This window comes from Cyprinodon variegatus, unplaced genomic scaffold, assembly GCF_000732505.1.
Source record: "Cyprinodon variegatus isolate N-32 unplaced genomic scaffold, C_variegatus-1.0 Scaffold100, whole genome shotgun sequence".
Lineage (NCBI taxonomy): Eukaryota > Metazoa > Chordata > Actinopteri > Cyprinodontiformes > Cyprinodontidae > Cyprinodon > Cyprinodon variegatus.
The window spans coordinates 406,333-423,556 of record NW_015150553.1 but is presented as its reverse complement, the minus strand read 5'-3'; the positions used below and the strand labels follow the sequence as shown (position 1 = coordinate 423,556).

General features: G+C 36.8%; 1 protein-coding gene across 3 annotated transcripts in view; it reads left to right on the top strand.

Annotated features, from left to right (window-relative positions):
• The window catches only part of bmpr1b (bone morphogenetic protein receptor type IB), an 84,349-nt gene extending 67,125 nt beyond the window's left edge, over window positions 1–17,224 (top strand). For all 3 annotated transcript variants that reach the window (XM_015374345.1, XM_015374347.1, XM_015374346.1), the window contains 10 exons: window positions 11,399–11,561; window positions 11,655–11,754; window positions 12,868–12,970; window positions 13,555–13,651; window positions 13,752–13,890; window positions 14,178–14,370; window positions 15,468–15,765; window positions 15,858–16,033; window positions 16,175–16,305; window positions 16,387–17,224. In XM_015374345.1, the coding sequence (XP_015229831.1) occupies window positions 11,399–11,561; window positions 11,655–11,754; window positions 12,868–12,970; window positions 13,555–13,651; window positions 13,752–13,890; window positions 14,178–14,370; window positions 15,468–15,765; window positions 15,858–16,033; window positions 16,175–16,305; window positions 16,387–16,512 (1,526 nt within the window). In that variant the 3' untranslated portion in view covers window positions 16,513–17,224. The remainder of the gene's footprint in view (window positions 1–11,398; window positions 11,562–11,654; window positions 11,755–12,867; window positions 12,971–13,554; window positions 13,652–13,751; window positions 13,891–14,177; window positions 14,371–15,467; window positions 15,766–15,857; window positions 16,034–16,174; window positions 16,306–16,386) is intronic.

Below are 17,224 nucleotides of genomic sequence, written 5' to 3'. Positions count from 1 at the left end.
AACAACTGGAAGACATCAGGGGAAAACACACATGAGGAGCCAGGTAACAACGAGAAACCAGCAAAAGGTAACTGAACAGGAGGTATATATATGGGAGACAGAAACAATGGGAGGACTAATTATCCTATAAAGAGCAGGTGTAGGCAGAAGTAACTAGAAGGAGCTAAGGGAAAGGAGGCTGGCAAGAGGTGGCAACAGAGAGTAACTCAAAAAAATATTAGCCTGTTTAAATATAACACAAAAAGAAAAAGAAACCAATAAACAAGAAAACACAGAATAACATAAATCAAAGTGGAACTGAATAGATGCTGAAATAGAAGTCCACAGAGGACACAATCATGACACAAAGACTTAAGACCTGACTTCTACTTTTTGTGTGAAATTTAAAACATTGTTTAATTTTGTCTAAAAATATGCAAATAAAAACCCTATCTCCTTTTTTATTGGAAAATATCAACAATTAGAGCATCTCTGGTTCTGTTCATTCTGAAGTTCAGCACATTTTTTTTTCCACTTGATACACTGTGCCTCATTGATTGTGAAGCAATATGTACCGTATATCTGAACATATCAACTCGTTAGACTCCCAAACAAGGATTTTTTATGTGTATATAGAAAAAAAGGTTTAATAAAGTCTCAGAAAATTCTCCTGATAAGAGTGAATAGAAGAAAAATCTCGGAACACTATTGAGTGCAATACTTAATAAAATTGTGTGCATTACGAAGACAGAAAAAAGGTAACAAAATCCATGGAAAATTTTACCTTACATGGTTTGTGACGCCTCTCACCCGTAGACAGCTGGAGATAGGTACCAGCACCCCTCGCAACCCCGCTTGGGATTAAGCGTGTAGAAAATGGATGGATGGATGGATGGTTTGTGACCTTAGAACAGCAAAGATGAGACCAAATCCATATTTTGGCTTCATGAAATAAGCCTCATTTTTCCCCTTTATCAGCGGGTTCAGTGAGTTTATATTGTAGACCCTTGATACGTTTAGGCTTGATCTTTACTGCAAACGTACCCCAAGAGACCACCAGAATATTTGGTACATGTTGGGGGACGGTGAATCTCATGCCGCCCAGAACAAGAAACCACTTTAGGGAGCTGCCCATGTTAGATACCATTAGAAAGTGCAGAGTTTGGGTTTTAATTTGAAATTAAAGTTATGGTAGCATCAGTGTTGCACTAGTGTTGCCCTATGTGTTTTCTGTAGAATCAATATGTGTGTCTGCTGTAAATGTCTTATTAAACTAGCGGTGGTTTCAATTACTTCACATATGCTTAATGCTTGGGGTGGACAGAATTTATACCTTTCCAGTGTTTTATTTCCTTTTTTTTTAAACTACTTATTTTTTTAAAAAGAAAATGGATTCATTTCCTGAACAGAGGACAGCAGGTGTGTTTTAATTGAAAATGAGTGCAGTTGAATGTTTGTCTTTTTAAAGCAATGGATCAAAAGCGGTAATAATCAAAGAACCAATGCCATTATGTAATATATGAGCAACAACATTGTATTTTTTTTATTATTTTAATGTACACGCAGTGTGATATACAACTACGTGTGGAGATAAAATGGGGTTCCTTTTGTATAAATATTATATATTTTTTTTTATGGTAGTACAAACTCTCAAACCAGTCTTGATACAATTTGTCAAGGCCTAACAAAAGAAGGAGGAGTAAAGCCCCGAGATACTGAGCCGAGGCCAAGCAAAAAACAGGTTTAGACTTCCATCAGTGAATAGAAAAAAGTTAAATTTCTGTCTCTCCTCAAGTAAAAGTCATCCATAACAATATCACATAAGTCATATAGTATAGATCTGATCTGAAAATAGGGAATCCTGTAAGTTAACTTAAGCTACCTTTATAGTCACATATTTTATGAAAGTTTTCAACCTTAGAATGTAGCACATGGTGAAATAACTGCATATTTTCAGAGTTGGATTTAAAACATGAGCATCACACCTAGTAATGGTACACAGACACAGCCCACAGATCCAGCCGGATCCCCGCTGTCTCTGAATTGATGTGGGCTGTTTTGTGATGAGTTGGAGCTCGCAGATGGCAGTGAACGGGAGAAAAGGAGCTTTTCATCAGGAGACCAGCTGGTCGTCTTTCTCTCTTGCTTTGCTCTCACACCTCCTTCAAGGACCGTTTCATCGTTCCTGTTATTTCAAAGGGAACACTGATGGCCCTCTGGAATGTACTTAGGGTTCCAGAGTCCTTGTGTATCTGTCAGTCAGGCCCATGAAAGGGGTTTCTTGCACATAGACTCACACACGCCCCTTTGATTAAAGCATAAAGCAACTACGTGACAGCTGTATAGCCAGAGAAGCACACTGGCTCATTACCGGATCATTCATCGGTATGACATAATGAAGGAATGCTTGAAAAGCTGTTTATGATGTTTTTGCTTTGGACCATAGATGAGGCAAATTAATCAACATCCGTGTTTTTTATTCGGTTTTCGATAAGGAAACTCTTTAAAAGCTGAGTTCTGCCTGAGTATAAAAACCATATTTCCATCTTATGCTTTGACCATTGCTGAAGGTCATAGAACTTTTAATAGAGATGGTGCAAAGCTGCTTTCAATATTTGAAATTTCAACTTTTTCAACAGTAAGTGAATATAATTTTAATTGATTTTCAAGTTGACATTTCAATGAATAATAAAACATAAAAAAAAAAAAAAAATTGCTTATAGTCCACCAGGGTTTTAAAGAATTATGGACCTGATAATGGACACAATAAATAAATAAATTATATATTTCTTTTTTAGTTATACTGACCACTGAAAGTGCTTACCATAAACACAGTCACCCAATCACTTTCTCAACCACATCAATGCAGATTTGTATTTAACTTGGGGTTAACTGCTTTTTTCAAGGGCACATCATTATGTGACGGAAGGAAGTTGAAATCAAGACAACTTTTACATTGTTAGACAACTTCTCCCTGAAGAGGTTGCCCTATCATGGTTTTGGAACCCTCTATTATTGCCAATATTATCTATTGCTACAATCAATAGTCCGATGATCGGATCATTAAAACACCTAAAAATTCATTGTAGCTCTGGCAGTGCTTTTTACAGCTCTGATTGGCGTGCCTTACCTAATGTATTAAAATAAGCATGTCGTTTATTTACAGTAAGTGTTTTTGGTTTATATTTTTGTGTCCAACTGCAACAGTAATGTTTGAAAATAGCCCAAAAATCAATAACAAAAAAACAAACAACAAAGCAAATGAAAATAGCTTTGATAAATAAAAACAGTAGTTTAAGCTGGTCCTTCTTCCTTTATGCCCCAAGACCATCCTTATAGAAATCATTACACACGCAAAACAATAACAAACAGTTAATTGTTTTTAGCAGCCTCCTAGTTGCCCTAAAATCCCTTAATTCAGGGTTTTAGGAGAGTTAAAACAAACAAAAACACACAAAAACTCATTTAGAAACAATGCATTAGGTTGTTTCTTAACCTTTTCCTCATGGCTTCACTATCTGCTGCATGAGATGAGGTAAACAGGAGCAAGGACACAAATTCACAATTTATCTATTTCAGTGGAAATGTGTAATAGTCAGACTAAGCAATTAAGCTATGTGAGGAATCCCTTTCTCACACACTTGAAAGCCAAACACTTGTGTATAGCCAAAACAGTCTGACTGGTGACCTTGGCTTCCCAGCATTCAGCATGCAGAAAATGGGGTTCATTATCACATTCCTCCTTACGTGGGATGGTTCAGCTCATCTCAGGACTGACAGGGAGAAGGACGTAGAGTTAAGAGCAGGAACTGAAATTACTTAGCTGTGGATAGAAAGAGATGGGTTAAAAAGTTTAAAGAGGGAGTAAAAGGAGGACAGAACATAGAGAGCTTTTCAGCTTTGTTTCTTTTTGCTGTGCAGAATGTCCTGTCAAACACCTGGAAGATGAACATCCATTTGAGGGTGGTGAATGTTGTGTGGTCAAATGATTATTGCTTAAGTGGAAGGAGGGAGACAGGGTTGTTTACACGGAAAAGGATTATCTGTTTTGCCTTGTTTGACATGATAACTAATGAATATGTCCCTCGGTTTCAGCTATCCTTTGTCTATCTTCAGATCTTGTCTCTTGATCTTGCTCCCTCATGCACAATATTCCTCCCCTAGCATCCATCTCCTCTGTCCATTTAGATATTTTTTGCTCTTTCTCAGGCAGTTTTCACAAAGCTACATCTGTTCAAAACAAAAGGCCTAAGTGTTTGTGGGTACAAGGGGCCACATTTTTTGTTTGTGTGTTGACAGTGACCTCCATGTACTGCCATCATTAAACCATGCAAAAAGCCTTTATGCTTTCAGTCAAAGACCTCGAAACATTTTTAATGTCAATGAGGTGTTGGGGAAACCCAGGCATCTTAAATGCCTTTAAGCAGCACATTAATGAAGCACTTTGACGCCATAATCAGATCACAATGGACTGGTTAGTTTATGTTTTATTAACATTTGTTGTTAATCCATGATTTCTGCAGTAGAGGAAACTGTAAGATTTAAGTTAAAGTACATTTATAAGAGATATAAAAAAGTTTCAAATTTCACTTCACAAAATAGAAGATTAGCATTAGAGATTAGCATTAGGTATTTCTGCAAAAAAGTATTATTTTAAAATATATAAATGCTCTAATACCGTTTGCAGATTTAGATTAAAATCTATTATTAATTCATGAGAGCTGTTTCTAATAGGAAACAGCACATACATGTCTTAAAATAAAATAAAATAAAATAATGTACAAGTATTGTCATTATTCAAAGATAATTTTCTACAGGTTTAGAACAGTGCTCTGGTTGCCCTGCAAAAAAAAGGGTATTAAGATAAGGATTTCTGAAATAAGGATGACCTATCAATTCTGTGCTGATTAAAGCAAGAATATGAGGAGAAAAACAAAGAGAACAAACAAAAAAACTTTGGACAGAGCATCCAGCTGCACTGCAAACAAGTGCATGTTCAACTATTTGCATGTCGGATGGCAGGGCAGTTAAAGACCAGTAGGAGATTCATTGTTTTACTATGGAAGCTTATACTACCAAGACTGAAAAAGAGCTTAATTTAAGTCACAATATATTCTTTATTAAACTGTACAGCCGACAACTTACTGGAGGTCAAAGACTTGCAGTGCGTGTTTGACTAGTGGTAGTTTGGTTTAGTCAGAAGCTCTGAAACTGGTAATTTAAAACTGCTTTGACCAGAACCTTTGTCAACACTTATAATTTTGTAGTGACACCTCTCATTTTAAAATGTGCAGAAGATCTAAAAAGAAATTAAATTTTGTGACATGAACTTCCTAACTGAAACTTTACATAATAACCTCTGCACTACAGCAAAAGAAGGAACCACAATCATAAGATTAAAGAAACTTTACATAAGCTTATTTCCTTCACAAATGTGTCCTTGTAGACATTCAGTTGCCTTCTTCACCTGTGAATTATTACAGACTCAATTGTTCTTTTCAAGGTTCAGTATTCTTGCATAAAACATAATCCTGTTTTATTGCTGCTCTGCCTGTTTGTGTCTCATCGAAGAACATTCACATGCACACACATGCACATGGAGAGCACCAGCCAAAGATCCCAGGTGCAGGCTTGGATGTGAAAGGCTTTGTGTTTAGTCAACACCGTAGCAGCACCTCACATGACAATCTGGTGGACTCACACTGGGAAGACCGAGCACAAATTAAGAAAGGATGAGAAAAGGAATTTAACAGAATGAGATCAGAAGGATTAGTAGGATAACTGAGTAGCAGTTAGTCTAAAGACGCAAAAGTTGAAAATTATTACTGGGAAAAAAAAAAAATGCGTACGACTTTTAAACCAGGTGAGAAATAAAGAAGCTGTCAAACAGAGAAAAAATAAGTGAGAAAACTTGGGAGGTGGTTGGCAAAAAATAAGAGACAAAGTGACTTAGCATTATTGAGAAAGATCAAAAAATTTAAGGGGGGGCAGAGTGAAAGAAAGGGTGGAAAAGGCCAGTGGCCTCTGCTCTGCCCCCCGTGTGTGCTGCTAAACTGCTCACCAGTTCCCTGCAGCTCTGTCACTTCTGGTTTGTTAATCCCCTGTTCTCCTTCCCCCTCCTCCTCTTTGTTGCTCCCTTTCACTCAAATTGGTCAATTGTTAATGTGACCCTTTCTAAACCCCATTGCCGCTCTCTTTTAGTTTTTTTTTTATTATTATCAATGTTTAGAAAGGAGACATTTAGAAATGAAAAATTTTGACATCAAACTTCTATGATTCTTAGAGAAGAACTCACTAAAACAATGTTTACATGATTTCATCTTAGAGGATAACTTTCTAAATGTGTATAGTTAATGGAATTACTGTAGAAAAGAAATAGTCATTAAAATTACAGTTTATTTCTTCTTGGTAAGACAAATAGCAAATTTGTACCTGGAAATTCTGAGTTCTAATATAAAATTCAGTTTATTTTATTTTTTTCACAGAAAACCCCAGGATTAGAAATCTGAGATATTTCCTTTTTATGTGCTTTCTGTTTTCACTGCACTGAAATTCATTTAGATCAGCCTGATGCCATGCAATGTACCAGAAATTTCTTTTTTGATAGTACTCTTGATAGGTTGTTCTCATACTGTAAGTGCTTTTGAGGCTAAACCTTATTTTTGTGTATTTGGGAGCAAGTTACTTTGAGGGATTCATCAATGAATTCATTAGTGAGAAAGTCAATTACCTTCTCTTTTTTAGTAAGCATACATTCTTGAGGACTACACATATGCTTTACAAAAATAGATATGTTTGAAGTCTGAACATATAGGAAGTTTTTCCAAGAATTTTTTTTTTCTTCAGAAAAGCATCTGAGTAAAATTTATTTTTCTATATTTTACTTTCACTCTGTACAACAAAACAAATTAGCTAGACACCAAAAAAAATGACCCAATACAATTGATGTAACCTTTCATATTTAACTCAATTAAATAAAACTATTGGTTTAAATTCAATAGGAATATTTTGAAATATCAATTTAAAAGAAAGATTCTTGAGCCTATAAAACAGAAATACAGTATGCTTGATTTCTGTGGTCCATCTCTGTTTAGCAGCTGTTGTGCATCTGGCCTTACTGTACTGTTCATGCTGGAATAAATACAACTCTCGAAAGCCATGGAAGAAAGACACAATCCCAAATCCCTTCCCCCCCTCAAGTGACAAACAGGTGCCCTTTTGAAATGGGATAACCAAGGAATACTGCCACTTTTTTCTAGTTCTTAACAGCTGTAGGAGTTGAATAAGCCCCAAAAATGAACTGCTGTGAAAGTACATTTATCATGGTATCAGGTGATGGAACTCATTGATTTCATTTCTTATGCAGTATGAATTTTGTCATAACATTTCCCTTACCCATTTTGTATTTTGTTGTGTTAGGAGATTTAATGCATTTCACCATTGTTTTGAGGATTATATTTCAGTTGCCAACTCTTGCCGCATAGATTTAAGATGTTAATCCAGAATTTGCTTCACATACTGACTTTTTCCTCACTACTTACTCTCTGTTAACGCTGCAGGTCTTAAAATATCGTCCCCTCAACAGGTTGACTTTTTAACCCCTTAAGCCCTGAGGGTCTTAGGAGAAAATTCCGCTTGAAATTACATATGTGAATTAAAGCAAGTACAGCTCCCAAACTATAAATTGGAAATATAGTTGTATTGGTATAACAGAAAGGCATTGAAGAATATTTTTCAGGCAGAGCCACTCTTTTAAATGTCACCATGTCTGATTTATAGGTGATTAAACAAAGAAATAATGAACATTTAGCCTCTGTAAGGATTTTTCTTTGATGAACCCAGAATGCTCAGCACACACACGAAGCAAATCTTGAAGGTTTCTTGAAAGTAATGAGTTGTGGATGAAGGTAACCGCTGCAGGCTGCACTGGACTAGAACTGGAGAAGTAGATTGGAGCTGGAGAACCAGAGCGAGTACTTGGAGATGCAGGGCTGTTGTTGAACCGAAGGAGCAGCTAGAGGGAGTTCTTTGGAGGTGATGCTGCAGAAGTAACCAGGAAAGCAGCCTGAAGAGAGTCCATAGAACGTATGGCTGCGATGGTTTGAGATGAGCACAGAGTGAGCATCAGCTGCAGTAATCCTCAGGGAAACAGGGAGAGTTCCTGGAGAGACAGAGGCTGCAGTAATCCGCAGGACCACAGAGAGTATTCTAGAAGATGCTGAGCTGCTGTAAATCCCCAGGTGCAGACGGGAGAGTTCACAGGGCAGAAGGCAAAAGATCCAGCAGCACAGCAACGGAAGCACAGAACCTCACTGACGAGGTGTTGGGTTAGTAGTGACTTAATACGAACCGGTGGGGAAGAGCTAACTGAGGGAGGTTTTTGTAGAGATGCTGGCAGGTGGAGTGAGTATTGACTAATTGGTAATTAACAGGTGTGACTAATTGCTGAGGGAGTGGAGGCTGAGCTGTGTAAGAGGAGGAGGTGCTGGAAAATAACAGGAGGTGATGGCCAGGCCGAAACTGAACCATGACAGCCTCACCAATTTTTTTTCCTAAATAAACACTGCAAAAAACCCTGAAACCCCATTTGAAACTGTGGGTGAACCCTCAGACTTTGTAGATCCACATTTTGACTATAAGTCAAGCATATTTGGACTGAATAAGTCGAAGCCTGTTTGTTCCACAAAAGTCTTAGTGAACAGTGTGCTAGGCGGAAATGTGATTCTGGCACAGTGCTGCCAAAAGTAACCAAATAGTGCCAAATGCATTTTTCCACTCATAAAAGGGAATGTGACCAGACGGATTTACATTATTGGAGACCCTATGCATAAGGCAAAGCCTTTTCTCATAGGATTTAGCCATTTTTTTTATTGAAATTTAGCATTGAACACACAATAATATGACCTAACTGAATAAAAAATAAGACGAATTGTACAATTTTTCTTACCAAACAGGGATTTTTTATTGAAAACAAGAATTAGAAATCCAACAACTGTACAAATATAAAAATAAATTAGAATCAGAAGCTTCTTTCAAGAAAATGTGCAAAATATTTATTCATGTGAATTATTATCTAAAAAACATGTGCTAAAAATTTTTTAATTGTGAGGTGTGAACATTTGACCAAGTCTCAGCCGTGGCAGGGGACCTGGCCCGCTATATTTGTGATGGTCCCAGGAGATCCTCCGGACTATGAAAATAAATAAAAGTAATTTATCACAACAAAGTAGTTTCTTACACACAATAAAAAATTATTGGCAGAATGTGGGTATTATCAAAGTTGTACAACTTTCCCTGAATCAATCTTGCATACAATACACGGTGGGGGAGGAGTTTAACAAATACAGCTTGTGTTATTTTTCCTCCTGTTTTTTTTTTTTTTTTTTTAACATGAGCTCTTTTCAAAAACAGCAGAGACATGCTGTATAGACTCAATAAATAAAAGATATTCCTTGAAAACAGCACATAAAGCGCAAAGCGCTGCAGCTAGATAGATATTATTCTGCAGTGCAAACTTTCTCCTGCATCAGACAGTAGGGGAGGAGAAAGATATACCGCAGCTTTGGTGTTATTTTTTCTACTGTTTTCATGTGAGCTCTTTTTCAAAAACAGCAGATGAGCTGTATAGACAGAGATACTACAAATAAAAAAAATCTCATGCAACTTACTCATAAGGCGGGTCACGAAGCAGCAAGTCCGCATCTTCTTCCTTCTCACAATCCAGGCTGCTGCTGTGTGATGATTTCTCAATTTCAGCGTCACTGGTCTGCAAGATTTCCTCTAGGCTTCCAAATCGGTCATATTCCTCTTCTGTGCCATTATAGTTTATTGAAATAAAATGATAGAGAGAAAAGAGAGCCAAAACAGGATCCACAGAGCAGAGCAACCTCGAAGCTGCCGTGTGTAAAGTGAACTGAGCACAATGCTGATATACTGGAATTTTAAATCTCATTTTATTTCTTTACACAGCTATAAAACAAAAAGTGTTTTTGCAAATATAATTTTGAAACATGTTTTAGAAAATTTAAAGCCCCATTTTTAAATGCATGTGGATGAAATACCATGGGACTGTGTTTTGGCCATTTCTATAAACAGATAAACATTAGCAGGTGTCAGTTCGGCCCGGTACCGGGCCCAACGGGCTTAAGAGATTAAGCTTCCTAGCACTAATGTAGAGATAGATGAAGTTGGTCAGTCCATAGACTGCTGGTTGGTGAGACGATGTGCTTGAGCTGTATGGAGAGATCCAGTAGACTGCGTGAGCTGATACTAGAGCTTCACTCAGGGTCCTGAAAGATGGAAGTCCAGCTTCAATATCACAGGTGTCCATGATGAGCAAGCATGAAGTGACAGTGGAGAGGAAAAAACTCCCCATTGGGAAGAAACCTCTGGCAGAACCAGGCTCAACATGGTGGTCTTCTGCCGGACCGGTTGAGATGAGACAGGAAATGCACTCTGATGAAGCTTAATTTTGGTCAACCAGCCTCTCCTGGGAAGCTTCACCCTATTAGATGTTTTCAATGTTTGTGGATGATGGGTCCCACTGTGGTTTGATGGAGTCCTGAAGCTTTAGGAATTGTTTTGTAAGCCTTTCCAGGCTGATCGATCTCAGTAATATTGTTTTTAACTTTTAGCTAATTTTCCATGGCCCTCAACATGACTTGTGACTTTTAAGGATCTTTAGGACTTTGTCAGGCAGATTGAGAACATTGTTGTAGTAAACCGGCCTGAAGAAAACAAAGTCAGGTGTATTAACGAGGCCTGTAGCCTCTGTTTCACACAGGGCTATGTGGAATAGAAACAAAGTGCTAACAGTTTCTAAAAGATAAATAGTAAAATAATATAATTAATAAAAATCAATTAAAAGAAAACATTAAAGAAAAATAAAAACAATTAAGACCTAGATAAAAACAACAAGTAAATACCTGAATCTAAGATGCATAGCTCTACATTATGTTTTCAATTGATTTAGATTACATATTGATTATTAATTGTTGATTATTAATGGAAAAAATAATCAAAAGTGTAATTCATTTGCAAAACAATAATTAGACATAAAAAGAACACCACAGTTAGTTAATGCAAACTCTGCTCTCTGTCCAAGTAAAAAAAAGAATAAAAGCAGATACTGATTAGAAGATTACATATGACTGTAAAATAAACAAGCACCAAATCAAAAATTTTTACAGTTGTTGTACTTTGTATTCCAAATGCACTCCCAAAAGGTTCAATACATACAATGTTTTTGTTTTTTTAATCAAAACTATCTACTTTATTGTCTGCAATTTTGACAGTTTGTAGATATACTTGTTGTCATTGCCTGTCTTGTGCATGCCATTGTAAACAGAACAAAACAATAAAACACAGTATTTTTTTCAATGTATAAATCTACCCTGATGTGCTATAAATTTATTCATAGGCAACATTTTGGACAGTATGCTGCTAAAAGTATCCACTAAGGAGACGGCAGAGAATGGGAAGAAGACTTCAGGAAACACAGCTCCTGCACTGTCTTCCCAAAAATTCCTGTGGTGTCACTGTGACCACCACTGCCCTGAAGATTCAACCAACAATACATGCTGGTAAAGAAGCAACACAGAACCAGCATATGTGTATTTCTTTAATTTAGATGTTTTTTGCAACACTTAATGTTTCTTTATTTTTCTTTTTTGAAGGACGGATGGGTACTGCTTCACGATGGTTGAGGAAGACGGAGGAGTACCAGTCCTGACTGCAGGATGCCTGGGGCTTGTCGGGTCTGAGTTTCAGTGTAGGGTGAGTTTACACATCGCAGTTCAAATTATAGCTTTTTTTCCCCAAATTCTTAGTCTTCTGTGACTGATCTTGCTGAAAATTTAGATGGTAAGATTTGTACTGTCTGTCCTATGAAATAAAAGGAATATTTTCAGTTGAAAGGTTTTATTATCATGTTTATTTAGATAAAGTTTTGCTGGATGCAAAATGTTAACCATGCATTTAAAACTAAATATTTGCTGCCTGTAAGTATTTTAGATTACCCAAATGTTTTTTCTTGACTAAATAATAGAATAATTTGTTTTATTTTAGAAAATGTTTTGATCAATTTATTCATATTCAGAGATTTGTATATGTTTTCTAGTCCTCCTACAGAATAACCTTTTTAATTAGACATATTCTCAGGTAATGTGTGTATTAAAGGGGTCATGGAAGCAAAACCGAGTTTACATTGTTATAGATGAATAACGATAGTTAAATGGGTGAAATGGACAGACAGAGAAGTTCAAACCCCATCGAAACCTCCTTTCTATGCAAGTCTCACAATTCCAAACTTACACCATAAAACAGGCAATCCAAACAAACCCCCCAGTTGACATAAACTTGGGGATGTTGCCTTATTTGGTTCTGGCCTGTACTTTTGTTGTTATGTTTCCGTGAGTGTGTGCTTGTTGCTATGATGCGTCTCTGCTCAGCAGCTTCACTCATTGTAAACCAACCAATCAGTGCACGGCTCATCTAAATATTCATGAGCATCCCACAAAAGGAAGAAAACCTGTCATTTCTTTCTGGGAGTTTTAACCAGGCTTGCATTATAAGAACACCAAATATGCCATTTTCAGCCCAACCAATGTTACACACCCTATTCAGAGACCCTAAGAACCAGCACCAAATACCCTATATAATAATTCCATGACCCCTTTAAACCCAAAATAGTATGGAAGGTTGAAAATTCTTAAAGCTCTCAAATTTAAATGTTAGGTAGCTTTAGTAAATCTTTTGCACACAAAAAAAAAAATTAATTTAAAGGGTGTTTACGCATCGTAACAGTGATGTCCATATCTTTGAACGGTTCTGTATGTGCTATATGCTAATAACAGGCTTATGTTTTTTTAATGACTTTATTGTCTTTAGGACACAGTTTTGTCCCATGAGAGAAAAACGCTGGAGTGCTGCACAGATGAAGATTTCTGCAACAAAAAGCTGCATCCTACACTGCCACCACTCAAACCACCTTGTAAGTTCAATTTTTCTAGCATACAGTATAGCAAGTGACATGAATATGATAAAACAATGCAACAATATACATATGCATCCAAAAAACAAATGAATGTCAGGAAAAAGTTCAACATCTTCTTCCACAGAAATGCAAGTATTGGTTGTTTCTAGTCCTCCTACAGAGGGGGTTTCCACCTGTCTCTTGAAAAAGGCAACTTTTCCACCTAATTTCTGGAGATGAACCTTTGGTGAAAGATCACTTGGGAGTCAATGAGTTAATATCTATAAGCTCATCAGAGTATCTAGAGAAAACTAAGGTATCATTATTTGAGAAAGGATTACTAGGAAAACCAGAGGCCTCAGCCAATGCTGAAGTAGTCAGGAATCTGAAACCTTATCATCTGGGATAAGGAGGAGAATTCATCAACAAGGATAAGGGGTTGAGTCAAATGAAATAACAATAAGTGGAATTTGATTTAAAGCTGAGTTACCTAAGTTGATTGTGACTAATAGAGACAAATTGGGCAGCACAGAAAAGAGCAATACAATTACGCAATGTTTCTTGATATTAATATTGAAAATTATTAATCTTTTCCTGTCTAGTGTATTTTGATTGGAAGATCCACCACATGGCAATGTTGATTTCAATAACTGTGTGCATCATTGTACTGGCTGCCATTATTATCTTCTGCTACTTCAGGTAATCAAACAGTAATGATAACTCACAGTTTTCTTTAATTTGCAAGCAGTTCCTATATCTTGATAGTGTTTTTTAATTGCTGAATGAAATTGCCTTGCAGGTACAAGCGGCAAGAGTCTCGTCCTCGATACAGCATTGGTTTGGAACAAGATGAAACATATATTCCTCCAGGAGAGTCTCTGAAGGACCTGATAGAGCAGTCACAGACCTCTGGCTCAGGCTCAGGTCTCCCTCTGTTGGTGAGATGCCCACAAAACACTTTCTGCTGTACCCTGTCTGCCATCATTATTGATTTTCTTCCAACATCATTTGATTTCTTGCTTCCAATGAAATTCAAAAAATGTATAAAAGCATGTAATGTGATTTTTTTTTACCCTGTAGAGAGCATGTGAGAAAGGCTATATGGTGAAATATTTGTGCATAGATTTAGGCTGTAAGATTTTTTTATGAAGGCCTTAGTGACATTATGAAAAACGCACACACGATGGAAATTATTTATCTATGCTCTGCTTTTGCTCATCCCCAGGTCCAGAGAACTATAGCCAAGCAGATTCAGATGGTGAAGCAAATTGGCAAGGGAAGATACGGCGAGGTGTGGATGGGCAGGTGGAGAGGAGAAAAGGTGGCTGTTAAAGTTTTCTTTACCACTGAGGAGGCTAGTTGGTTCAGAGAGACTGAAATTTATCAGACTGTCCTGATGAGACATGAGAACATACTAGGTAAGTGTTGCTCTTTTACCTGTTGGTAGTATTCATTTAATTTAGACCTTTAGATTATGATTTATGATTCTTTCTTTGACATCACTCTATTTTACAATTATTACAAAAGTTTGGGTTTTTTTCCCCCTACATTGTTCAAATGTAACAAGTTAAATATAGTGCCAACTTTGCAGACATTTTAAAGAGATAGTTTTACTTTATTTATTGAGAAATTTATATTAATATTATGGTACCTTTAACATAAATCGTTTAGCCTTATTCGAATCAATGTCGTACCCCATGTTACAGTAGTTAGACATCTCATATATTTTGATGTAAATTAGTACTAAAACTTTACAGCAGAGGCTGCATATATAGCCAGAAGGTGACACTTTTGTTATTAGGAGCCACATGGTTTATTGTAATAATATAGCTATAAAGAATGATTACTTTTTAGAAAATTAATAAATAAAAATTTGCTTCTCTGTATAAAGATTTTTTTTTTGCAATTAAATTAGTTAAATATTACATAAGATTTTTAAGCACTCCACTTTTAGATTTATTTCAAAAAGAGAATGCATACTAAAGATGAGAACAGGGGTCCATAAGAAATTTTCCAGTATTTAGCCATACAGTCTAATTTTTGTCTGAATCTCATAACCTTGTATTGCTGCTAGTATTTTCCCTGCTATGACTATACTTGAATCTGGATTTCTATTAACACCTTGAAAGGACTAAACTCCCGGGTCTATTATCACTGTTAGTTCTTTTAAATCATATTGCCATGCTTCACAATTTATGGATCTGACAAGTAATAAAATATAGAAAAAATGTCTGAGGATAATTAAAAATACTAACATATAAACAGGAGAGAACTAAAAAGTATTTTATTTAAGTAATCTGTACCATTTTGGTAGAGCCTAATTGAGTCTGTTCATTAACCTGAGCGCACAGTATGGAGAATTACCTATTTGAAATGTCCATCATCATTATTGATGCAATTAGCAACAGAGAAAGGTACTGAGTGTGTGAACAGCTGGATTCTTACAAATTTAATCAGTGATATGGTAATTCTAACTCTTTATTCCCCATCTGTCCCTCATTTTGTCTGTTTGCAGGTTTTATAGCTGCAGATATCAAAGGAACTGGCTCCTGGACCCAACTCTATCTCATCACTGACTACCATGAAAATGGGTCTTTGTATGACTACCTGAAATCAACCACCCTGGACAATAAAGCCATGCTGCGTCTGGCCTATTCATCTGTGTCAGGACTCTGTCACCTCCATACAGAAATCTTTGGCACTCAGGGTAAACCCGCCATAGCTCACAGGGACCTAAAGAGTAAGAACATACTGGTGAAAAGAAATGGAACCTGCTGCATTGCTGACTTGGGACTAGCGGTAAAGTTCATCAGGTGTGTATCAAAATAAACATGAACAATACAACAACTTAATTTGGATTTATATTCTGCTAAATCAGTCTTTGTTAAATTTTCTGATTCCTTAGCGACACCAATGAGGTGGATATCCCTCCCAACACACGAGTTGGTACAAAGCGTTACATGCCTCCAGAGGTTTTGGATGAGACTTTAAACAGGAGCCATTTTCAGTCATACATCATGGCCGACATGTACAGCTTTGGGCTCATCCTCTGGGAGATTGCTCGACGTTGTGTCTCAGGAGGTAAATATAGTGCAGTTCAAAGTATTGTATACCCCTTAGAACATTTCTTCCCTTTCTCCTATTAGAACCACAGTGGGAATTTACAGGACAGGCCTTCAATCTTTCCTCTGCCAGATTTCATTTGTCACTTACATTACACAGGGATCCTAGAAGAGTACCAGTTACCATACCATGAGTTGGTTCCCACAGACCCTTCATATGAAGACATGAGGGAGGTGGTCTGTATCAAGAAACTACGGCCATCCTTTCCAAATCGATGGAGCAGCGATGAGGTAATATATGGTACAACATGCAATATTATACATGCACAAGCAAACAAATTACCTCCCTAACTCTAACCTATATCTTTGCAGTGTTTGAGACAGATGGGAAAGCTAATGACAGAATGCTGGGCCCACAACCCGGCCTGCCGCCTCACAGCCCTGAGGGTCAAAAAGACACTTGCCAAAATGTCAGAATCACAGGATATCAAGCTGTGAGATGCCATTGCCAGCTGCGCATAGAGCGGACTCTGACAACCACACTGGCTTTCGTCCAGTTCATTGCAAAGCCTGGACAAAAGGAGGAAGAGCAGCTCAGGAGATTACTCAATCATAAATATGCCAGGAAATCTGCAGCTAAATTCTAAAAAAAATAAAACTACTGCGCTATAAGCAGCTGAGTTTGGGTTATCAAATCAGATTCAGATTAGTGTTAGAATCTAAAACCAAGTGTCATGTAAATGTCTTGGAAAGAAAGACAGAGTTTTACTAGAGAATGAAACTGCAGAGATACTTCAACAGTCTATAGACACAATATCTGTGCTTTCTGTGAAAGCTACCCTACCTGTAGATGAAGATCTGAATGATTGAACTGAAGGTGTGCGCTTCAGTGCAATATGTCACTGCAGGAGAACACATCCTTTCTAAACACATACCACCCTACTACTGGTTTATATTATTATTATTATTATTATTATTATTATGAAATAAACACATTTTTGTCACTTATGAATTGACTGCTTTTGGTTTCAAAACCTGACACCAGGTGACACAAGTAGTATGAGGCTTTACTGTAAAATTTTGCTCATGGTGATACAGTTTCTAGACACTGAAAATTTGAAATTCGTATATAAGTTAAAATAGGCTAATTGAGGTTGTAAAATTGTATTTTTTTCATGTAAAACACAAATAAAAGACTTGTCTGTTGGAA